Source organism: Buteo buteo, chromosome Z (genome assembly GCF_964188355.1).
Source record: "Buteo buteo chromosome Z, bButBut1.hap1.1, whole genome shotgun sequence".
Lineage (NCBI taxonomy): Eukaryota > Metazoa > Chordata > Aves > Accipitriformes > Accipitridae > Buteo > Buteo buteo.
Genome location: NC_134204.1, coordinates 16,116,393 through 16,142,290, shown reverse-complemented (window position 1 = coordinate 16,142,290; position 25,898 = coordinate 16,116,393). Strand labels below are relative to the sequence as shown.

General features: G+C 40.3%; 2 protein-coding genes across 2 annotated transcripts in view; both read left to right on the top strand.

Moving 5' to 3' along the window:
- OXCT1 (3-oxoacid CoA-transferase 1) overlaps positions 1 to 699 on the top strand; it is a 157,387-nt gene extending 156,688 nt beyond the window's left edge. The window contains exon 16 of the mRNA XM_075020155.1: positions 649 to 699. Within this exon, the coding sequence (XP_074876256.1) occupies positions 649 to 655 (7 nt within the window). The 3' untranslated portion in view covers positions 656 to 699. The remainder of the gene's footprint in view (positions 1 to 648) is intronic.
- Positions 1 to 25,898, top strand: part of PLCXD3 (phosphatidylinositol specific phospholipase C X domain containing 3) — an 83,502-nt gene that overhangs the window by 1,854 nt on the left and 55,750 nt on the right. The gene's annotated exons all lie outside the window — the stretch shown is intronic.

Here is a 25,898-nt window from a genome sequence, read left to right as displayed (position 1 = left end):
TTCTATGACTTGAGAGCCATAGTGTTAAGACCTTTGAAATTTGCCCTTCTGTTACTGTAAATTGACACAAAGATCACGTATCTGCCTATCTCACTTTTAAAATGCTAGTTTTGGCAAATAGAGCCGTATGGAGAGGGGGGCACTATGCTTCATACAAATTTTGTCAGTTAGGGAGCCTGGCACACAGGCTATAGGTATCAGTGCAGTTTAAATACTAGCTTCTAACAGTAGATTTATTATTATATTCAACATACAATATGGAAATAGACAGTATTAGTACAAAGGTGAACAGGGGATTGGTTTCATCTTTTAAGAAGAAATGACCTTTGAGACATTCATAATGTTTATTTGGAAGTTTCCTCCCATATGACCACAGGTGAACATTAATGCTATGTGTGCATAGTAGCTATTAACATATAACTGCTGTTCAAGTAGTTAAGGCAAGGAATGTGTAGAATCCAAAACCTCATATGACAAATCTTCATAGTTTCACTTGCAAATTTTTAACTGTTTTGGAAACTAACATTTAATTACTAATGTATTCATAGAATTACTGCTATATCTTGTAAACAGCATTTTGTTTACATTGCCTTTTTCATTTACCTTACCAAAAGAAGTTAACAGTACCTCTTTATTTTTTTCCAGCAGATTGTAAACTTCCCTTGTGCAGTAGGAATACTGATTTTGACCTTAATTCAGCAGCATAGAACTTGGTTCCGGAGCCAGAGTAACAGTCCAATGCTAATGTTGAAGGAATCAAACTATTAGCTTGAAAATGTTAGAATGAATTTTCCAAATGAATGTATCATCACTTATCCAATACAGAGGATGTTCCACTATATTAGGGGAAAAATGTTGTTGTTTTATTAAAAATCATCAGTACATTTCTCATTGTTTAGAAGGAGTGCTTGGAACTGAGATGATACACTGTGTTGTTTTTGCACAGACGTGTGTAATATTTTAACTGCTGCAAAGAGAAGCACAAAACCCATAGTAGTATGTCATGATACCATTTAAACAATACTGTTGAAGGTATGTTATGTTCATATTATGTTTAAAAACATGATTGATCACACATCCTGGTTTTGTTTTTGTTTTTTTTTTTTTTTTTAAATTGGTCAGTTGTTAAGCTTATGCAGGGACAAATCTATACTATTTATCACCACTTATGCTTCCATAGTCAGTGCTGGATTTTGTTAGTATTCCAGTAAATTCATTTACTCATTTCATTCTCTCGTTCAAGCCAGGTACATTTGTTTTCCTAAGACCAGGAATCCAATAGATGAGGCAGAGATCTCTAATATAACTTGGGCCAGCTTTGTCAATCAGAAACACTTTTCCATTTGGATTTCTTCCAAATATGAGGATGATGTGTTATATCATGATGTTTTCTTCTTTCATTGTGCTGTCTATGTCTGTGTGCTCTTGCACTTCAAATGGCAGATTTTCCTCAAGTGAAGGATACCAGTAGCAAATAATAGTATACACTATTTGGAATTAAAATAATCTCTTAGCTTCCAGAAAACACGATGCGTATTTTATCTTCTATTGCTATGACAATTAGAATAATGAAAGGATATATTCTTAGGATTTCAGCCCAAGGTGTATGTCTCCTAGTGTTTGTAAACTGCCTCTTATGTTAAAAGATCTGCCTGGCTAAACTCACAACAGTCCGGGCTAAGAAAAAGGTGGAGGATTTTGGATTATTTTTTTTCTTCTTTGGGGAGGAGTGTGTCTTTTGGTAGTTGGTAAAGTGTAGTTTTGTTCAATGCCTGTGCCTCTTTGACCATGATAAAAACCAGGTTTTTGTAGATCATGTACGTTTATAGAACTGAAATCTTTGTGCCCTAAGTTGAGGATAGAAGGTGAAGTATAGAGAGCCTATGCATTCTGCTGTGTTTAATGCCATCTTCTTAATCCAAGTTGAGGATATAAGCTATGTGCAATGCAGTAAAATACGCATCAGTAGGCAGCATCTCCTTATGAAGTCACTCACTGATCAATTAACTTTCTTATTGACAATGTGTAAATATATATCTAGTTTTATATCAGTCTGAGTTTTTCTACAAATAATATGTGTAATACATGTTGCCTTTTCCTCTGGTGCTAATATTCCAAGCCTCTGAGAAATCTGTAAGAATAATTTATGATGGAAAAAAGTAACTAATCCCTCCACCAAAATTGATGCTAGCCTAAGATCTGTTGTATGAGGAGTCCTGATATGTGCTAGGGACATGTCTGTCCTTCATGTAATGTAGAAGAAATCTTCTGAATGAATTTGAGACCCAAAATATCCCTTGAGTGCATAATTTTGAGAGCTGGGACTCTTCAGGCTTTCATTTCATCGGAGAGTTTTCTACTTTCTTTGAGCAGATGAAACCTCAGCGTGTGCTCTCGTTGCTAGAGGATTCACCATGAGCAATACAATTATCAGGGAAAATTATTTTCACAGTGATACCAGCTTGGCAGGTATGTTTGTTTAATGTAGTTCCTTATGAGGAATGCACAGGACCTGACTGGCTTCTTTTGTTTCTCAGATGAGAGAGGGTTTTTTTTGTATTTTGACCTATAAAGTTCTTTTTCCATCAACCAGAAAGCAATTACTAGACACAGCAGAGCTAAAGTTGGTTTATTTTAAATAAGAAGCTGTTGGCAGGTGGAATTTTTTTATGCTACTGATCTTTAGAAGGAGGCTCTGAGACTTGAAATTCGTATTTCCCTCTATCCCACTGTCATCATGCTTTGAAAAGAAAGAGCAAGACCTCATAGAGAAGTAGTTTACAAAGAAGGAGGATGTGTGTTAGACTCACAGATGTATTAAGAGATGGGACATGTTATGGGGAGACTTGGGAAAATCATGCATATTACTGAAGCTGGAGTATTTTAGCCATTTTATGACAGCACTGCTGAGGTAACATAACAGCTCTGTTTCAAATATTTTGAATTCCTGTCTTCCATTGTAATACCTTGCAAATGCTCAAGTCATTACTTCTTGGGTGGACACTTCTCATTCTCAGCCCCACAGGGAAATTCTTTCATCTTAAAAATGGCTAGAAATACCCCATTGTTGGTTACATAGATAAATAACATTTTCACTATTTGAATGTTATTAGGGACCTCTTTAATTTTGAGTGTGAATAGCTGATAAATTGGATGTTCTTAGAGTGAAGAGAGATTGTCTTTGGGAAGCACTTGGGACCTGTTTTGTCCTTGTCTGTCCACTAGTGGTCAACAGAGTACCTCTGCATTGCTTGCCAGGGTCCGATTCTGTACAAAATTAGCTCTGCCTAGAGCCATAAACTGATGATACAGGTAAACTTATAAATAAACCTATAATGCAGTTTGCCCATTATCTTCTGACATGCATGCATCTGGAAGAAGTGTTTCTTTTTCCAGTGCACCCTGTACTCTATTTCAGTGTTCTACCTGAAATAAGCACTTTATGCTTTATTTTCCACTCAGAAAAATGAGCAAAGATCTTCATAACTGACCTTCCTAAATTTTTTCTTCCTTATTGATGGTCTTCTTTTTACATCACTTTTTATCTACAAAACAGTCTCTCAGTGGCCCTGCACATGCTAATGTGTCATTTCCAACACTTTCAGAAATATTTCTGTGTGATACAGTTTCCCGTGGCATTCACCATTAATTTCCCCTGCTGTGACACATTTCTAGCATGCACAGAATGAGGCTGTTTGCTTCCTCACACTGCCATAAAAATCAAACAGTTCAAGCCCTTCAGTTACTTGCCCATCTGCTACAAGAAGTAGTTTGAAACTGCTTTTGCTTGGTTTCCCAACAGGAGCTATTTATTTAATCCAGCAATCTCTGTCCACTCTGTCTCCTGCGGCTTAGTTCCAGCAGAGCTGGCTTCTTCTCTGACCTGCCTCGCATCCCACCACCATGGCAGGTGCGGCAGAGGGAACGGCTTTATTGCCATCTGGAATTATTCCTCTCTTTCCACCTCATTGAATTTGTTTCATTTCATCTCTTGGCTGAAAACTTAGTAACTGTTCTGTGTATCCAAACTGCCCTTACGTTCTGACAATTTTTAAGTTTGTGTTTGGTACATGTTTTATGTTTGCTAACTTTATACAGTTCTTAATATAGTGGAACTTGTACTGTATCTTTCACACAAATTGATGCTTGCTTTGAACATGCTCAGACACACTCAGCTGTGCAAGAAATGAAAAATGCAGGTGCAAAGTAACAGAGACTATAACTTTAAGCCCCCTAAGAGGGCTATGTAATCTCTTCTACTGCTCTGCATAGAGAGATAAATTAAATTTTAGCTACTTAATTAGAAATTAATTGTATATCTTTAATAAATGCTTTTCAAATTTAGTAAACAGATTTGTGTTTAACAGTTCTGGTCTTCAAAGAGCAGCCAGTTCCAGGGAGAATAACCTCCATGCCCATCTTGTCCTTTCTCCAGAGTAGGTACAAATTATAGGTGCTTAATTTGTGAACAGATCTGCTTGTGCAGTCGTTACAGTAAAGTCCATGGGACACTGCAAAGAATATAATTTGGAAGAAAGATGGTCAAAATCTGAAAGTTTGCATTCTAATCTAATCTTTTGCAAAGTTGAATGTTTTTTCATTTGACTTATTGTGGCATACCTTAGTTTAATCTTGAGTGTTCCATTATTTTAAACAGCTGTATGGTATCAGCTAATAACTGTACAGAAATACTGAAATGCTGGGGTAAATAAATGTAAACAAATGTAGTTAAACACTTCCCTTCTCAAATAGCCTGCCAGAAATGAGAATAGCTAGTGATTTCCTTAGGGGAAAGAAATTGGGGGAAGGAGGATCGGGGGAACTACAGGCCTGTCAGTCTCACCTTGGTGCTGGGGAAGGTTATGGAGCAGATCATCCTGAGTGCCATCACACGGCACGTACAGGACAACCAGGTGATCAGGCCCAGTCAGCATGGGTTTATGAAAGGCAGGTCCTGCTTAACCACCTTCATCTCCTTCTATGACCAGGTGACTCACTTAGTGAATGAGGGAAAGGCTGTGGATGTCGTCTACCTGGACTTTAGTAAAGCCTTTGACACATTCTCCTGGAGAAACTGGCTGCTCATGGCTTGGATGGGTGTACTCTTCACTGGGTAAAAAACTGGCTGGATGGCCAGGCCCAAAGAGTGGTGGTGAGTGGAGTTAAATCCAGTCGGCAGCCGGTCACAAGTGGTGTTCCCCAGGGCTCAGTTTTGGGGCCAGTTCTGTTTAATATCTTTATCAGTGATCTGGAAGAGGGGATCGAGTGCACCGTCAGTAAGTTCGCAGATGACACCAAGTTGGGAGGGAGGGTCGATCTGCTCGAGGGTAGGAAAGTTCTACAGAGGGGTCTGGACAGGCTGGATCGATGGGCTGAGGCCAATTAATTGTATGTGATCTAAGAAGGCTAAGTGACAGGTCCTGCACTTGGGTCACAACAACCCCATGCAGAGCTGCAGGCTTGGGGAAGAGTGGCTGGAAAGCTGCCTGGTGGAAAAAGACCTGGGGGTGCTGGTCGACAGCCGGCTGAATATGAGCCAGCAGTGTGCCCAGGTGGGCAAGAAGGCCAACGGCATCCTGGCCTGTATCAGAAATGGTGTGGCCAGCAGGAGCAGGGAGGTGGTTGTTCCCCTGTACTGGGCACTGGTGAGGCCGCCCCTCGAGTCCTGTGTTCAGTTTTGGGCCCCTCACTATGGGAAAGACATGGAGGTGCTGGAGCGTGTCCAGAGAAGGGCAACCAAGCTGGTGAGGGGCCTGGAGCACAAGTCTTGTGAGGAGCAGCTGAGGGAGCTGGGGCTGTTTAGTCTGGAGAAGAGGAGGCTGAGGGGAGACCTTATCGCTCTCTACAACTGCCTGAAAGGGGGTTGTAGTGAGGTGGGTGCTGGTCTCTTCTGTCAGGTGGCTGGAGATAGGACGAGAGGAAATGGCCTCAAGTTGCACCAGGGGAGGTTTAGGTTGGATACTAGAAAAACATTTCTTTACTGAAAGGGTCGTCAGGCATTGGACCAGGCTGCCCAGGGAAGTGGCTGAGTCACCATCCCTGGAGGTGTTTAAAAGACGTGTAGATGTGGCACTTAGGGACATGGTTTAGTGGTGGACTTGGCAGTGTTAGGTTAACGGTTGGACTTGATCTTAAAGGTCTTTTCCAACCTAAATGATTCTATGATTCTGTGATTTCAGTGGTTAATAGTTTGTGCGCTTATTTTCATGTATTGATGCTTCTGATAGAAAACTGTACCAGTGCTGCATATGTTTGCACAGCTAGACCACTTGGGGTCATGTTTCACATTTTTATAGTAAGGGTCCAGTTTCCTTATTAGGTATAGATAGGTAGCAAAGAAATAGTTTGTGCTAAGAAGTGGTTGGTTAATGTGGAGTTCTGAAATAATATTTTTTTTTTCTACCATTGGCTATATGGAAGAACAGCTAAACAACAAAAATAGAAATTACAGTTTATAATACCAATAGTAACCCCTCCTTAAACTGTCGTCTGTCCAAAATGCTTGTGGCAAAGCTGAAGATCTTTCTTCCCTTGTAGATTAGTGCCTGGTAGAGAGGGACTAAATGCTTAAAGGTGCTGAGCACTGCTAGCTCCCTTGGAAGCTCAGAGTTCTCAGTCTTCCATTAGCTCAGGTCCAAGTATCCAAAGAAAATCATCACTATGTGATGTTCCTACTGTAGCAAAATGTCATAGCCACTTAAAAGTTGTTTTTCTTGAGGTGAAAGGGAATATATTGTTTCCTCTGTTTGGAAGTACAGATTTGGTCTTTTTCTATTTTAAAACCATCTCATAGTTTTCACTGTGATCTAATTTAAAAGAAATCACTAGAAGAGTTTTCTGATGCATGCCACCTTTTAAAACATTTCTGTTCACATTAAATAAAGTTTATACTTGCTTCATCTAATCTCTTATCTGGTTAGCTTGCATACCTCATGCTTAAATACTTCATCTTAGTGTTTCAACTATGAAATAAAACATTGCAGAATAGCTAGAAAAAGAGAAAGGGAGGGAGGAAAAAATGGATTTCCTTAGCTGTGGTTCCAGGCTTTGGTCCTCTTTGTGTGTGACAGTTTAGAATGTTTCAAATGATTGGAGATCTATGACATGCTGTTACTATGAAGGTAGCAACTATCCACGAAGTTTATTGGATTATAAATTTTGCTTGTGATTTAAAAAAGCTAGGATAAAGGGCACTGAAATAACGTGGCCTTTAAATAAATTCTGTAGCTCTTTTTTTTTTTTTTAATAAAACAAACCCCAGTGAGATGAATAGTATACTTTATGCTTTACCTTGTTGTCATGCTATCATCCACAATGTATTTGTGTTTTGATAGAAGATTTAAAAAAAAAATTATTAAACATTTGTCATGTATTTATACTTTGGCAGCCATGCAACTTGGTTTTATAACTACGAAATGTTGCTAAACTGGGACTTAAGTGAGAGTAGAAAAAATGTACAGTATATGAGTTACATGTAGTGCTATGCAATCAAACGGTTGGCTTAGGGCCTCAAAGTGTATTAGGTTGTTGGTTTTGCTAAATCCTTTTGTTAAATCTTGGCATTTTTAAAAAATACACACTTTGAACTAGTATGGATGTTCACACCAAAGCCAAATCACATGTTTATACATGTCCTGAACCAGTTCGTGACTGGAATTGTCTTCTCGTGTTTCACTCAGATGCCTGCCATCAAAAGGTAGAAGAGAAATGGAGAATTCTTAGTCATTTTCATTATCTGTGAAGCTGCTGTGTGATCCTAAGAAAGCTGTTAGAAATCTCTGCCATGTTTTCTTCTTTGTAGACTGGGGTTGGTAATCTCAAGAAGGCTGACACTGAGGCTGGCTTTGTTCTTAGGAGGAGAGCTGACTTAGGAAGTGTGCCCCATGGGTTGTGGAACATTTCACTGACCCCTAGGCAGTGCTTTGGGAGAAAAGCTGTTTGTTTTACACTGCAAAGCTCACACAAGCTTTTGGTGGAGTACTGCTCTCCAGCCATGTGAATGCTACCCAGAAGTTGCTTTGTCAGTAGAGGAGAAGTTTGAGTAGGTACTGGTTCTAGCTGCTAGCACAGGAATCCCAACATGTTTGCCAGTTTAGGATGAGTTTTATTTCTTTCTGTTGAAGCCCTTAAATTTTGCAAGACTGTTTGTTCTAGTTCTGTAGATAATGTTCACAAATATTGTCTCAGAAGCCATGTGATCCAGGGAGGTGGCGTTCCTTGTATATCACATATGCAGATTCATGTTCTCATCATGTGATCCAAAAATGTGCGTCTTTTGCATTGGTTCCCTCAGACTTGAAGTGTCTGCTTTGACATCTCAAAAGTGGCTTAACTGTGTATGATGGACAGATCAGGAGATCACTTTGAAGCTACTGCAGAAGACATCTGCCAGTTGCTTTTTCCATTGCTGGAAAGCAAAGAGGTGTTCTGTATGGCACTGCAGTAGGAGTGAATCATTAGTGCACGGGGGTGAGCTGGAGCTGGATGAAGCTGGTTTAAGCTGGTTTTGGGCAGAAATTCCCTGGTTATCCTCAGCCACAAAAAGGGGGAGGAGGGTGTTGACTGGAAGTTCTCCTGGAGGCGAAGATCTGACTTAGACATTGAATAGCAGATGCTATGGGGTTTTCTGCATTCGTCTATCTTCACTGCACTAAAAAAAGTGCTTTTAGGGAGTTGCACCATTGGATCCCCAGAATCTCTTCTCAGCAGGTGCATGCTGGAATTAAGTGTGCTCACTGCCTGGGCATAATGGGCTTTGGAGTACACCATAGGAGTCAGCAGTGTATTTTTTTGGTCAGCAAACTGTATGTTTAAATTCAGGACTATTTAGGCCATGTAAGTATGTGAATCCAAGTCTGGAATCTTATGGTTTGGGCAGTGTTTGTGGGTTGGATTTTTGTTTTTTCTTTTTTTTTTAATGCTTCAATTTTCCCCCAGTTGGTGTAGTTCTCTCACCATCTCCAGGGTTGAAGTGCAGGCTTTTCCAATGGCACAGAGATGCTCAGTTTTGATGAATTTTAATCTTCAGAGCATTGCTTGGTTGGAGTTCTGGCTTACCCTGCTTCTGATGCAAATTTGACAGCCTTTATGCATTCCAGTAGGAGATGTTACCTCAGAAGAGTCCTGTCTGAGATGGGAATGGGGAGCACATGTATTTTGACCTTCTAGTCATGCTTTAAGGCTTATCTAGCAGTGCAGGCTCTTGCTGAGAGAGGGAGCTGGACTCGTGCCATTAGCCAAGTGTTATTTAGCGCATGTGCCTAGTGAGTGTTTTGAGAAACATTTTATAAGTTGACAATAAATAAGGAGAAATGAAGCCAGCTTCAGTAATTTTTGGATGTAGCTGTCTTATAGGGGAAACAAGCCAAGGGACACTGTGAAAGACATGAACAGTGCATGTACAGATGAATGCTGTTGCTTCTAGTGTGCAAGAGGCAGGAATCCCTTTAGAAATCACAGTGTGGAATATGGAGAAAACTGGGATTTCTAAGATCAGTTTTAATGAACTGGCTGTCAATGATGCAGGCTGTTCTGGGTGGAAACAATGCAACTATGAACCGATAAAACTAGACACTGGCTTGTTTGAGCCCAGGATGATGCTTGGGTGGTACTGCCGAGAAATGGTTTGCTTTTGTGCCATTATGTATTTGGCCTTGTTGCATCCTCCTGTTCTGCAGGGATCAGAACAAGTCAGTGAAAGGTTGGCTGGTCTGGTCCACCTTATGGTTTCAACTCCTAGCTGTTTGTTAATGTACTTTCTACACCACAAAATTCTTAGTTTCCTTTGAGGCTGGATCCTTTAAAAAACAGGAGTAATCTCTGCTATTGGAAAGTGACTTCAGTTTTGCATGAGAGCCCTGTTGGTAGATGGTCAAATAAACACAATAAGGATTAAGCCGAACCAGGATTACATAGTGTGGGAGATGCAAAGGTGGAGATCTAAGGCCAGGGTGAGAAGTGCTGTGCTGAAGGAGATCAAGGGTGCAGTGGGTTTAGTGACCTGGCTCTGGCATCTTCTCTGGCCCGTGTCAGGGAAAGGGCTTAAGGATGAGGTGAGAATAAAGGGATATTCCCCCTCTGCTATGTACCCATTTACTCTTCTGGCTTGTGGATTTCTTGAGCCAAAATATTACATCCAAATGATGTTCTATAACCCCTGATGGACTGCTTTTCCAGTGGCTTTCAAGGGAGAGCTGTGTCCCTTAGTCTGTAAATGAGACTGTAGTAGGGACTTTCACTATTCCTCTTGGCTGCTGGAGAGTACAAGGTTTGGACAGCTATGGGAGTGGGCACGAGAGAGTTTGTGACACTGGGTCAGTGCTGGGAGAGCATGACTGGGACAAGAGAGGACTGAGACAAGTTTGGGTCCCAGCTTCTGGGACTGCTTAGGTTTTTGACACTGAATAGATACTGGATGGAGCAACAGAACCTGCGCTGGTGGCAGTGGATGCAGCCTGAATGCCTCCTTCCCAACCGAGCATGGATGTTCATCTTGTTCGTTGTCTCCTGGGTGGGGCCTGTGAATCTCGCTCACAGCTGCAGAGTTGTAGGGGCATGGCTGGAGGATGTCCTCTTCTTTCTCCCAATGCTCAGTAGTTTCTGGCTATTTATAATCCATATAAATCAACATTTCTCTGCTCTGGATGAAACGTATTTTTCCAAATCACATGCATTGTGCCACCTACCTTAGAGGAACTATTTGTGGTGGCCTCTTTCCAGCCCAGCCTGCTTCTCAGGTAAGTCTTGAGGCAACGGTAAGCCACCAGTATGATTTTCAGAACTGAATTTTATCGTTCTTTGGCACTGCTTTCCCAGATGTGCCAAGAATTTCTTAATCTTTAAACCGCCTTTATAGGCTGTGAATTAGCTTGAATTTTATCAGGGAGAGGGGAGGTCATGGTGTTTTGTTGTCATTTTAAGGTTTTAATAATAGGTGTTTTTGTATTCCAAATGGTATACAGAAGCGCCAATAAACAAACTTAATGCCTTGAAAGCAACTTCTTCGAGTCAAGTGAGAGGTAATGCCCTTTCCTTTTGAAATTGCTGTTGTCTACAAGAGCATGCTGTTCCTGGAGCACCGAAGCCAAGAAGCTAAACGCAATCCCTTTTACGTCACACTTTCCTTCAGGTATCATTTCAGCTGTCCTAAGTGTGGGATACAGGCCAGGAACACTTTGTTAGAGAATATATAAAGCCAGTAGAAATATGGAGAAGCATTCTTCTAACATGGAAATCACATTTAAAAGTAAGTGGGGATAGGCTAGCAATTGTGTCTCTGTCTTAGATAATAATTTGTGAGCACTGTTTTAATCTAGGAGGCAAAGTAATGTGTTTTCAAAACTCCCAGCAATTTATGGACAAACCAGGAAAGATCCAGGACAGAGAGAAGGAAACGTTACGCTTGAAGTAAGCTTTTTGCATGAGTTCAACCCAGTTCACAGTTAAGTTTGGGTGTTGTTTTTTTTGTTTGGTTTCGTTTGGTTTTGGACAGTTTATTGGATAATAGAATTCACCAACTGCCAGGAGAAATTTTGACATTAGTCTGACTGGACCTGGTTTTCCACTGCCTTGGCCCATGTGTAAATGCAGAGCTATAATGAAATGTCACTAAAACAGAGCAGTTACTCTGTATTTTTACTTTGTGCACTATGTGGTGTGGAACTGAGTCTGTCTTGGTTAACTCTTGATGAATAAATTGTTCTGAGCAGCTGAAGAAAACAATGCTCATTAGATGATAGACTTAAATATGGCCATCTAAAATACCCGATGCAACTCATTTGTCAGAAAGATGAGTACCAACTTATGTTGCTTCCAGTCTTTTAAGTGAACCATTATTAAATACCTGCATGAAAGAAAAGATGATCTTCAAAGTGAAAAAATCACAAGCTTTACAGTTCAGCCTTATCCAAAAATTCCATTGTCTTTGATTATGACCTAAATATAAATTAGGGAACAACTAGAGAAAAACAGGATTTGGGATTTTGCCCATTGCATTTTGAAGTGAACTGACAGACCCACAGTGATGACTAATAGTGCTAGATCAGGCTCTTAGTCTGTTATTGTAGTGTGTTAAGGGACATGCAGAAGAGGAGGAAATAGCATATAATCTAATCTTTTTTGAGACAGTGCGCTGCTGAAATGCCACTAAGTAGTATTTTGGTTTTGGTCTGCATTATAATGATACTGGAGCCAGCTGGCCTTTCACAGACTTGCTCATTTTTACTGTAAAATTAAGAAAATATATGAGGCTTTCAAATGTATTAAGATTTATTTATAATAATGTGTTTTAGTATTTAGGCAGCTGTATTTTGAAAACAAGCTAGCTTATTTTCAAAGTCTTAACATATCTTTTAAGATGTTCATATAACTGAAGTCTGGAGAACTCCTGGGACAAGTAAAGGTTGTAATTTCTGGTTTTTGTCTCCCAGTTCAGATGTAGTGATCTGTTCCTGGAATTACTATGGAATTGAGATACACGTAGAAACAGAGAATGTTCTCTAAGAAAGGGTTTTAAAATGTCCGTGGTGTACTTGAGGCCATGTATTGTTGTTTCACGACAGCAGTATTGGTCTGTTTTCTGAAGCCCTGGAACATCAAGGCTCATTATATCTCTTTTGAACAGCTTCTTACAAAAGACAAATCCTCTTGCTTTAGTGTCTGATCTTGGCTGGATTTTCATGCAATATTACTAACTGTGGAATAGTTTGAAAACAAGTATTTTAAATAATACTGAGATGCAAGTGGAGAACGGAAGAGCTATCAGAAACACTGTATGCATTTGTGTATCTTACTAAAGGTAAGGATTTATGGAGTTTTTGATGCCTGGACTGGGTGCTGAGAAGAGCAGTAGAGCTGGAGATCCTCGAGACATCACGGTGCAAGTAACCAGACTGGGTGAGTTTTATATTACCCCAGCCAAAGCATGCAGCAGACACATCTCTGTATCAATGAGTAAAACCACTGATGATTGGTGGTATGGCTGATCTAGGATGGGGCTTCTGACTTCTGGCTTTTACTCATGCTTCCAGAGGGAGATGTGAGATCAGATTCAGTGAAGTGGACTTAGAGCAAAAGACATGTACTTAAAGCTTGTCTAAAAGAAACAATCAGAGCATTGAAAATGTGTGCATCATTTAACCATCTCCATAGCCTCCGTACTAAACACAAATTGTAAAGGATTCATATTCTGTATTACGACAGGATGTTTTCCATGTTTCATGGACCAGAAAACTAAATGGCTTGCTTAAAATGGGGGAAGCTGAGGCAGGAGTAGGAAATGAACGTGAGTTTTATAGATCTTAATTTAATGACTTAGCCTTTGAACCATGCTTTTTCTGAAACAGTAGTGTAATTTAGTATTCACGTATTCTGCTCTGACAGTGATTACAGTGTTGTATAATAGAGGACAAAGAGAGTAGTATCCAGAGCTTCTTGTGACAGCTGACACATTAGGTTTTGATGTCTTGTACGTGAGACTTGTGTGGTTTGCACTTTGTGGTACCAGGAAGGAAAGGAAATGTTTCCTACAGGAAAGCAACACAGGTTCATTCATCATCAGAGGCTGTGATGGCATATGGAGTGCTAGCTTGCATCACCCACCTCTGAGGTGGTCTCGGAAGAGAAGGTCCAGTCAGAGGTGAGACCAGATCATAAGTGATTGCAGCAGATCCTCATGGGTTAGATGGTGAGCTGCAGGAGATGAGGTTCCTGGCCTCATTTGAAAAGGAAAGAAAGTGTCACAGCAGCTTCAGCTAAATGGGAGGTTTGCAAGGTCTCCAGAGAAAGGGCTGGCCAGTTAGCAACAAATTCTTAGTTAAGGGTTGCATGTGCCGTCCATTGGAGTTACGTGCAAACGCTGCCTTGCCAGTGCGCTGGGTGTTTGCTGGTGCCATCCAGCAGTACTTCTTCCCATTTCAGCAGGTGGACCATAACCAGCTGGTTTTATCTGTGTCCTTCAGTCACCCGTGCAAAGAACCAGAGTGTGGGATTTGCTTCCTAAAGTGGAGATTGTTGAGCGTTGCATATTGCTGTAGTCTTTAATATACGTTAGGGACAAGGTGTGAGCACTCAGAACCGTCCCCTAGCACTGTCTGAAAGCTTGAAGGCACCAGTAGTTCCACTGATTCACCCAAAATCATGCAAGAGAGGGAAATATAGAAAGTTAAAAGGGGAATTAATACACTGAAGGCTGTTGGGATGAGGACAAGCCATTTAGGTTACTACCCTGAATCCCTGCCCACAGATTAGGGAGTGAGTGCTGCTGGATTTAGCTCCATCTTTTTGCAAAGCATTGCTTCAGAAAGCATTTAGAGCACAGTCCAGGAGTGGTTTGCTGACTGATTTTGCTTCTAAGGCTTGAGCAAAAGTGAGAGAAAACATGTGCTCGGAAAGCGGAGGCACAGGTATTACACTGCTATTGGGAAAATAAGTGAAATTTACAGTAACAAAAGCCACATTTTACTGCTAAATAAAAGTATATATACCCAGGCACTTCACCACCTGCTAAGTTAATTTGTGGGCTCTGAAAAGGCTGCTTTACTTCTGTCGTTCTTGCATATGTTCCAAAAATATGTATCATTGCAATATCCCTATCTATTAAATTTTGTCCTCAGGACCTCTGTTTGAAAAAAACTGTCTGTATACCATTGCAGCCCAAGCCGTTCTTTAAAAAATGTGAAAGTGGCAGAACTTGCTGTGGAGAAGTTTAAGTAAAACAAATGATAAACCATGCAGGAAAAAGGTTTTTGTGAGCTCCCAGCATAATAGGGCTGTGTTCTGACGATTCAGTGCTGAGATGAAGATATTTTGCAGTATTAAAGTATTCCATGAGTGCCAAGCTAGGATATTTAAAGTGAAAACTGTTGATGGAAGATTTTTTTTTTTATAGCTGCCAAATTTAAATCAGGATATGGAATTGCTGAGGGCCTAAAATGATGTTTGCCAGTAGACCTGTGCCTGCTGTTACACGCCACTTGCTGCTCTTCTTGACAGAGAATTTATGTTGACTTTAGAGAAATAAGCTTCATGTAATGTCTTCTTAGGTGGAGCCGATGAATGACTTTGGCAAAATCACAGGTGAGAACTTGTTTCCTATTGTCCTGTTATGTGTGATACTTGCTAAAAAAAAATAAAAATCTTAGTAGTAGTGTTTGCATCCAATCAATGTGAGTGGCTTTCAGGTGAAGACAGCCCTGGATTGGTAAAATTGGGTTCTGGACAGGGTGTTTTTGCACTGCTGCAATGTTTGGGTCTTGTTTCATCTAACATTTTCATTAATAACCTAGATGAGAACAAGCTCATTATGGAAATACGTGAGTAATAACAGTTGAAAGAAGCACAGGAGGAAAACAGCAGCCCATATTGCACCACAGTGAAATGAACTTCGTTTGGATAAAAATAAACTAATAGGCTGGGGCTGAACTGTAGAATTATTCAAAAGGCAGCTTTTTTTTCAGAAGAGGGATTTAAAACGTGATAATTCAGGAAGAGACCTGGGGGGTAGTGGTGGCTAGGATTTTGACATGTGAGGCAGCTGGGAAGAAATCACCACTGCAGACTTCTGGCACATGCTCAGAAGCACGGTGTGTAGCGTAGTGATCGTAGTCTGGTGTGGCTGCAAATGAGGTATGGTATTCATTGTTACTGGAAATACAGAAGTGGAAGCTGGAAGTGAAGTGAAAAAGCCCTTTAAGATAGGCTGTCAGTGTGAGGAGCAATGAAGCACCCGGGTAGAGCTCTGGAAATTGGGCTGAGATCAGCAAGAGGCAACAACAACACGAAGATGTATTGATGGTGGATTAACTCACTTGGTGTGATTCAAAGAAAAGAAATGAGGTATGATCCATTTGAGCTCCTTTAAACATGGATTGGAAGGAGTACCTTGTTGTAAAACAGAAAGTTAGCACGTTACCGGGTGGGTGCCCTGCCTCACGTCAGAAACCCTTTCTTCCCATTCTTTACTCATCTTCAGGAAACCTAAGTTGAAATGTGGTGGTTTCAACCAGCCTCAGCTGTAGTAATGAGTGATTAATCACAAAACTTCATCTGTAAAGACTTGAGGGCTCCTGGGGGATCAAGCTTATGCAATCTTCTTGAAGCTGCAGCTTGGCACATCTTCACCATCACCTGCATCTTTCTTCAGATCTCCCTTCTCTTCCAGCAGCTTTAGCCGTCAGGCCTCTTGGGGAAGTTACGCTGCATGTAGATATCATCAGATGGGTTCCACCGAGCACTGGTCATCAGCTGCGCAGGGGACTTTCTGCTGCGGGTTGGCAGCACATCAGTGATGGTTTATTCCTGAGGGAACCTTCCACGGAACACTTCTAGAAGCTTCTTCAGAGATGAAGAATGTTCATCCATGCCTCATTGATTTCTCTTGAATTGAGATCACCTTCTGGCAAAAAATATTTAAGAGAAGTAGTTTAGAGAGTAGCAATTAAGATGCTTTTATAGTTCTTCATCAGGAACAAGTTTGGAGGGGTACTGTAAATTCAGAGAGTTTGCTGCTAGTGCAAACCACGGGTTGGTTACTGGAACTGTTGCTCTATAAAAATTGATGCTGCTAATGGCTTGGTAAGGTTATTTTTGCCATGCTGTATAAAAAGTCTAGGCAAGCACTGGAAGAGTGGATCTTCTTAAATGACATGACCTGCTCTCTGAGCTTTTCTCTTGCAGGGGGCATCTTAAATTCTGTCAAAATGCAGTGCTCCTTTTCAGTGAAATTTTGTGCTGAGTAGCTCCATCTGGTAAGGAGACGAGATCTGTAACCTCGGAGCCTGTCTCTAGGTGGTGGTGTGTGTGGCAGAGCCTAGCCAATTGAATTACAGCCTGATAATTATGCAGAAATCACTCCTCATTAGAAGCAAAATTGGAATTCTTTTTCTCTTACCAGTAAGGTTTTTTTTACATGAACAAGCCCACTGGTAGGACTGCTTACACCTTAAGAAACCTCTTACAAACTGGACGATGACAACCACAGTTGAGCCTTAAATAGTCATGGGTGTAATTCAGGTGAGAATTAAGTTAATGCCTTAATGCTCTGCTAGAATTAAAGCACATTCAGTCTTAGAAGAAAATCTAAAGCAGGGAAGATGTAAGGAAATAGATTAACAATTAAATGCAATATTACTTTCCAAGGTACAGTAATAGTTTGAGGTTAGTTGTCCTAGAGCCATGGGGACACATCTGACCAAACACTGTACCAGGGCATTTCCCTGACAGCTGTGCTGCCTGTAGCTCACTTTCCATCGGTCTTGAGATAGGCAAGTTGAACCATTATTTTTGGCTACTGCCTACACTGTCCTTACTGCTCTGCCAGCATTTCAGCCTTTAACCACACGAAGAACCTCTGCAGGATCCAGGCAGAGAGAAAATTTGGCCTCTCCATGTGTGGTTCTGGGGTGCTAGTCGTGTCCTGTGGTGCAGACAATATATATTGTAAAAATAAATACTTAAAAACAATTTCTGTTTGTTTTAATTCACACAGTTCCTGAATGTGTGTGTTAAGATGCTGTGATGCCTAGCAGGAAGCCCATGTGATTATCAGATTACCCTCATCTCCTTTAGAGAGTGATGCTCATTTTCTGAGCTGTCCCAGTATCTGCAAAGGAGAGAAAGAACCAAGCTAAAATCCACACAATTATCAAGTATTTATTACTCTGTTCATAATACTTGAACAGCCCTTCCATCCCTAATACGGTCCTCTTTTTACCCTCATAAAGACATTATGCCTTTCAAAGAGTATTTAGGGTTCGGGTCTGTGACAGTGTCATTCTGTATGAAAGTGTGTTTCTGACTGTGCTCCATAATCACAGTTCTCTGGTTGCCTAAGAAGAGGGTATTGCTGTATAATATGTCCGAGTAAGATTTCAAAGCCTCAAGAAGAGCAAATGGTGAGGAATTGCTTCTCTTGGCCAAAGGGAGGAGGGGGAAGCTGGCGACATCAGGAGAAGAGGCTGAAATCTTTGCTGCTCCTGTGTATTTCAGTCTCAGCATCCTTGGGGATCAGTTGAAGATGATGTCCTCTAAATTATTCCATGAGCTGCCCTTTTAAAACTTTTAATGATACATTTCATTCTGACACTAGAATTTATGAAATTCTGAGGAGACCATTTGGTATATCAAGACTGTGAAGAAGGTTGGTGTTAGAGACCCTGTGAGATTCATATTTTTGATGGAACTGTCTCTTCCTACAGAGTATGAAAATGTTTCTGAGTCTGGTTAAAGAATATGAGCAATGTTTTTTCAGGATGGCTTTCCAGTAGGAACATAACCATCACAGCATGCTCTGGGGGTAGTCAAGAAGTGAAATATAAATGTCATTTTTACTCCATATATATTCAGCTTGGAATTAAACTGTGCATTTTTACCAGTAAGACTGCTAGCACAACTGATAGATTGAGAAGTGAAATCTGTTAAAGGGAGATTAGAGTTCTTTCCAGAAAAAAACACTCCATCTCAGCATGAGGTTTTGGGGTTGCTGTAGAGTCTCCTGAATGGAATTACTCTGTGGCTTGAACCAACTTCTTCTTCTGTGCAATGCAACAGTCCAGCATAAATAACCATTACTTATTGTGGCTTTAGACATCTGTAAAGACATTCTGATATGAAATCCCCTAAGACTGTCATTGTCTAATTTGCACTAAATTTCATATTATCGGGAAAAGAACTTGGAAAGTAACAGATGTTTTTCTTCATTAGCAGTTGACAAAAGCCAATGAAAGAAGTACTTTATTTGAGATGGAAAAATAGGCATTTTCTCATTCAAAAATAAAAAGTTTTACTTAAGTCATGAAACAATTTAAATGTATTAATTCAGTAATGGCAAGATATATCAAACCCAAAGGACTTGTTTCAAACCAGGATGTTATGTTTGAAGTGCCATATAAACAGCTGTGCTGCCATCTCCCCATTGTCCTGCTCTCCAGCAGTGACTGTATGCAGTCACAGGGATGAGCAAGAACAGGGGCAACCAGATCTGCTGCTTCCCTTGTATACTCTTTCAGTTTCCAGCTACTAAAAATGGCATAAACTTTGCTTTTGTTTCGCTGAAATACTTGTGCATCTTCTAAATCTTTTGGTGATGCTGGATGGAGAGATGCATGCTTTCTCAAGACCATGAAAAATATTCAGCTAGTTCTGTTCAGAAAGCCTTTAAGATTAAAGTAGCATTTTATTCTGTGAGTTTTTCCATATCAAGAGGGTTTTCTAACTTCTGTCTGGTTCATTTTACACACAGGACATTTCTTGTAAAGGATTCATTTGCAGGGAGCTTAATGTCCCTGTACAGAATGCTGTGCTTCACCAAAACTATGTATATTAAGCTCACATTTTAAAGCTATTTTTAAAAATGAACAGATTTCTTATTAAAGCTTCCCTTTCTGTGACATCTGTAATACAGACTTTCATTTTTTTTTAAATCCACTTATGTTACATATTTCAGTTTTTGGTGAGTGTGGACTCATGTCACAAGTGGGACTTGTAGGATGGAAACTTTTGGCAAAGAGCCAAGATGAGCTGGAAACACTCAAGAATGACATACGTTTCTGTCTCCAGTGTTTTAAATCCATCTCTCTTGTGGAGCTGGCTGTTGTAGGCTGTTTTTGTTGAACAGGTTATATCGAGGTCTAATATGATTTTGGTGTGAATCTGTAGATATTGTCTGTTAATTCCCTTGGGTGTTTCTGTTCTGTAAACCCACCACGTAAGATTACTTTTCTCTAAAATAATACCTTGCAGGCATTCTTGAACAATAAGATGTGTAAGCTTGGGTTGATAGGTGATCACACATAAAAAATTAGTATTATCTCTTACTGATTTAAGTAATTTTATGAAATCAAAAACATGTCTTGTTAGTTTAGGTCTAACAAAAATAATCCTTTTTCTATTACCTGCAAGACCCGGGAAGTGTGGTGGTAGTACCACTTTGCAGAGGCTTCTGAGATCTCTGTCAGAAACCAAACCATTACCACTTCTTTTTATTAAAAAAAAAAAAAGGCTGCAAGAGGTAGAGGCTACTCCTGACAAGGTTATGAAAGAGTATTTCACTGCAACGTCAATTTTGCTGTCTGCTTCTGGAGGAATTTTACCTGGATGGCTAGATGACTGGTTTACTTGAACCTGCCCCGAAGCACTGAGTCTTTTTTAGTCTTTTAGGAGCCAGAAACAGGCAGTGATATCTGAAAATAATCACTTAGACAATATGCAGAGAATATGTGTGCTGACACACTATTGCTCTCCAGATTGAACAAGGAGCGATAATTGTTACACAGTTAATCAAGGGCGTTTCATCATTGCTACAACAATCTCTTACAACTAGATTTTTTTCTCACTTTATGTCTTCTTTCATAGTCATTAGACTTACTTAATTGACTTTCACAACAGTGCAATCCTGTTGACTTGCAGAATTTTCGCTTTCCTTACTCTTACTGTCTTTTGACGTTAGTTATGAAATTTTTCATCTTCAATCTTTGAAAAATCAAACCATTATTTTGTAGTGTTGGAATTAGGTAGTTTCTTTTGCCTTTTCATCCTTTTTTTTTGGCAGAAAAAGTAATGGTTGGTAAGGATTTTCCTTTGGATGTTTATTTCCCTGCAGCAGAGTAAGATCTGAAATATGGACAGTTTAGAATGATTTTATAAACATAGACTGTCATGGGGTAGATTGGGGTAGACAGAGCAGGGTGTAGCAATGAAAAACACATTGTTTTCAGCTGTAACTTGTATTCATTTTTTCCGGCTAAAGTATAATCCTTCCAGTATCAGAGTTGCTTACGTAGAGCTTTGTTCTGAGGATGTTTTATAAAAACTCAAATTCTAAAAGCTTCCTCTAATGCTCAAAACAGAAAAAGTCATAATGTGAATAGTGTACAATGTGGCTGTGTTACTGGTTCAGCAGGTTAAAAACATTTGGCATATAGTAAATTAGAAGTATGAAAAGGAACTTCTTGAATGCAGTGACCCAGTGAACTTCCCTAAACACTCGAATAACCTGTCTTAGGAGAAGCAATTATGTGTGGGGAAACTAATTTGAGGGAGTTTACTCCCCACTACTCATAACAGAATAAACTGATGAATCTGACTGATAAATAGGCTGCAAAATGCAGAGAGTATTATTAGTCCCAGCCAAATTCACTGTTTCAAAGCAAACTGTGGACTAAGCTATGTAATGTGAAGAGTGAATCTATATGCTTGGAATATGTGAAAAAGCATGACAAGCTGAGCTACAGAATAATGAAAAAAATCCCTATAAACCACATAAAGCCAGTGAACCTTCTTGATAGGTGATCAGCAAAAGGTAAAGTTAATGTGCATGAAAACATTCTTTAATTCCCTGTTTGTGACACAAGCACTGGAATCCCAAGAAGCAAATGATATCTGTATATATTTTTAAGGCTTCCAGGTGCTTAATGTCAGGTGGAGATTTACAGAATGCAAATATTTTCCTGTGGTATTTAATTTTAAAAGTGCATACCTGCCAGTTTAGGCTTTTGCTGGCACTTGCTCAAGTAACATGCTTATATGAGTTTATTTTCACAGGAACTAGTAAAAGTTTAAGTGTTGATTTTCAAATGCATCTGGAATTCACAAAACCATGCTCTTGAGAAATCAGAATTAGGTCAGTGCTGAGGTCTATGTACGTGTTGCCCTAAGCTGGCCCATTTGAACCATAAGTAAATGCATGTGGGCTCCCTTGAGGACAGGAGGTTTTTTATGTTTTCAGGGCATTTGGAAAGTGGCCCCGTTATGTGACTGTGTTCATGATGCTTGCCCCTTCCCTAATGCAGGGCAGAGTACTGTCTGGCTCTGTCTGGGTGTCCTTATTTGACCACATGTTCTTGAATTCCTGAAGAGGACAGTGAGTAGGATTAGGATGTAACAAATGATTGTAAGGATCCATCACAGCCTTTTAAAGGTGGCTGTATAAGTTGCAGGGTAACTCTTTAGGCTCCCATTCAAAGGAGTCCTGCGCACTTTGTTCATATATATACACACGAGTGAAAAATTTTTTTTTAATTTGTGTATGTGTATATAGATGTACATTTATATGTATGTGTGTGTATATGTGTATATGTATATCATATATATGTATGTGTATGTGTATATCATATATATATGATTCATCCAATCATGTTTTTTTCCAACTGTTGAGCTAGGCTTTCACCTATAGTGTTCTCAATTATTTAACCTCTGTGTACAGGTCTTCAGGGTAAAGACGTAAAAACGCATTGTGACTTTTGTGCTCCAAGTTCATCACTACTTAATTGGTGTGTTGGAGCTGGTAATGTTCAGTGTCCTTAGCTCTGTGTTGGAGACCAGCTGTGCCACTGATCTGAGAGGTGGTTATTTAAAGTACCTGAAAGGCTACCTTCTCTTCATCAAATATTGTAACCAGCTAAACACAGGGCTTTGTAGCTAACTTACCTTCTCAAAGCTGAGTGAAAGTAGTAGCATCACTCGTATCTGGATTTCCAAGACTACTAGCTCACCGTTCCTCCAGCGACATGCTTTAGTGACTGGGGTTTCTTTCTTAAATTCTGGAAGCTGGCTCTTTGAAACACATTGTTAAAAATGGACTCCCAGGGGCAGGCTGGTCCAACCTGTCCCTCTCCCTGCTGTGCATACTCAAAGCGCTTGAAGATTAAAGAGCCTGGGCTTGCTCTGTGCTGTACTTGGGCACAGGCCTTGCATGCTGAAGAGAGTAGTTAGGAGATGGGTTATTTTAAATCTTATTGAATTTGTGCAGTTACATAGAATCCTAGAATCACAGAATAGTTTGTGTTGGAAGGGACCTTTAAAGGTCATCTGGTCCAACCCCTCCAGCAATGAGCAGGGACATCTTCATGATCAAATGCTTGCTAGACCAGCACGGTGTTACTTTGGTGAGTCAGCTCCTCATTAGACTAACCCTCCACGTAGGAGAGCCAAGGGTGTTCCTGGCAGTAGCTGTGTTACTCTTCCTGCACTGGGACAGATATGCAAATGCAACATAAACATGAACAGGGATTTGAAAAATTAATTTTCTCACCGTTTGCAGCTGCCACCAGTAGTGTTACACAGATTTATCTTTTTCTTCCTTTGCACTCTTTTGTCTGTCCATCTCTTGTCCCTGTTTTAGACTGTATGGTGTCCAGGACAGAAGCTGCCCATGGCTTAGCATACTCAAGTTCTACACAGGGGTAATTTTAGTAAAATACAAATTTCTTTTAAAAAAAACCAAGAAAACCAAACTCCAAACCAAAAAAACCCAGGGTAAAGGACCACACTTGGTGTTGCACTGGCTGTTGGGGTTTTTGGATGACTGAGTGAGAGTAGAGGTCTCAGGAACTGAAAAACTGTCCTGGGCTAAATCCTAGTTATTTTGAAGACTGCCTTTTTGAAGGCAAGGCAAAACTTTTCCTCCCCAGGAAAGCAGATTACACCTTCAAAGGATAAAGATCTAGGTTTCATGTGCTGCTAAAGTAATAACTTGGTTAAAAGATAGAATAATTTGGACATGCATTAATCATTGCATTGACTCCAATACATATGTGTGTGTGTTTGTGTGTATGTGTTCATTCAGGTGGCAACTCCTTATTGAAAGTTCCTAAGAGATGAAATTAGAATTTATTTTGCAAGCTGCACAAAGTATATGGGACAAATCAAGTGATATATGAACAAGCTAGAAAAAGAAAACTTGTTTAGAAAGTTCTTATGTTTTTTGTAGGAAACCTGCAAAAGCTGAACAATCCTTTTTCAGAGTAAACACTGCCACTGCCTGCTACAATTCTCTCTGTTCCTCTGTTCTCTGCATGTGTGGCACTGTTGAACCCATGGGTACGCTACACCGGGTGGTGCAGAAGCAGTTGAGCAGCAATACCTGTCTTGCTCTGACAAGAACCCATGTGGCTACTCTCAGAGAATAGACATAAGTTGTGTCTGCTCAGGTACTTTATAGTAGTGATTGCTGTACTGTTTGACAAAGAAAAACGAGTGTATTTGTCAAGGCAAATTATTTTTATTTACTAGATAGTTCGTATCTTTACCTCTAGTAAATGAAAGTACCCTAGAGAAGTTACGTTCAATTGCCAGATCCTTGCATAGACACTCTACTGTAGTGTCTGGACATCTCACAGGTTTTTAAAAGATAAATGACAATTATTTCCTTTCTCTCAACTTATTTTTTTCTCCAACACCTGTACCTGATCTATGTGATCTGGCCTGAAAAAGCTGCTGGAGGGAAGCAAACTTGAAGAAGTGGGGATTGTGCAGGGTTCTGGTGCAGGTGGCTTTAATTCCCCAGCTCCTCTGCGTGAGAGCTGCAGCCCACCTTCCCGCTGCAGGTGGCTGCCAGGCACTTTTAACAGCCTCATGCTTTGATCTTGCATGTTTGAAAGATGACACTTAAGTTCAATAACCCTGTCTTGGGGGCATGTTCCCTGCAAATAACTCGATGTTGATACTTCCTTTTAGGTTATGAAAATACAGGGCCGCAGGTCATGTGCCATCTCTCTGCCTCAAAGCCTTCTTAGTAGCTAAAGCATGCCTTTGGCAAAGCTCCATCTGTGTGTGGACAGCAGTGTAGAGTGGGCTTCTTCAGGACTCTGACCATTAACAGCAACTTCACACAGAAGCTTCCCTGTAACACATGTATTTTACCAGTAGATGAAAGCATGGGTCATATGAAGCAAAATAACAAATGCCTATATGCAAAACCTCCTCTACATTTCCTTGGCTCTGCTGAGAATCTCCTGCTCTGTAGGCAAGGTTATTATGACTGTTTCTATTTCTGTCGCCTTGCACAGCCTTTTCTTCTGTTCTTGTCTAGTCTCTTTTGCTATAGATGATCTGCTTTATTGCATTGTCTCTTCCTGACTTTTCTTTGAGGTTTTTCCATTTTCCATTTATGAGTTGTGATTTTCAATATCTTCTCTCTCTCCCTCCCCCCCCCCCCCCCCCCAGCTGCTGAATATTTGTTTTTGGGGCAGTGGTTGGGAACCATGAGCAAGACAGTCATCTTTGACCAGGAGTCGTCATTGCCGAGGATCAGTAATTACTTTCTCTGGACAGGCACAGATATTTCAACTCCCTTCTTGAGAAAAGAGGCATGGAGTAAAAGTTAAAAGCAATTAAGAGAGCTGCTACAGTGATACTGGAGTTTGTAAGATGATGTGGTCAGAGTACCCACATTCACCCAGTGCCACAGTTTGTTTCCAGTTCTAGTGTTGCTCTGGTGGGTTTGAAGGCCTTCAGAAATGGTGATGGTTGTGGAAAGAGCAGTCACCTCTCCAGGGACAATATCATGACAAACGTGTGCCAGGTCAGAAGTCCACAAAGGATATATGGACTACGTTTTCAAGCTGGCTATCCCTGTAAAGGCACATATCATCTGTTGGACCGAAGGAGGAGTCTTACTTAATTTCACTGTGATGCTGCTTTTTAAGTGAAAGTTTTACATCTGTAGACTGAAGAAAATGGACACAGGAGCCTTGTTTGCTAGGATTCATTAGAGGTAAGAAGATTTTTCGAAGTGCGGAACACAGATGTAGAATTAAACTTTTGGCAGTGAAATGGGCACTGGCTTTGGAGGTTTTAGGCAAACTCTTGTGTCCTTCTACTTTCTTCAGTTAAATACTTGTCATCCTCCCGAGCTTTGCTGTGGTTGCTCTGTAGGACACTGCTGGATGCGTACTAAGGACATTCACTACTGAATGGAACCTAATAGGGCTTTGAAATATTGATGAATAAAAGGTTAATTTTTAATTCACCATCAATCTGAACTAATTTGAATTCAAAGTGCTTTTGTTCAAGAGACCTTCCGATGTTACATAGTTTAATGTATCTGCACACTTAAATAAGCGTGGAGCTACAGGATTTCACTTTCCTGGAGGCCAAGGTGTTAGGTTTAATACAAGAAAATG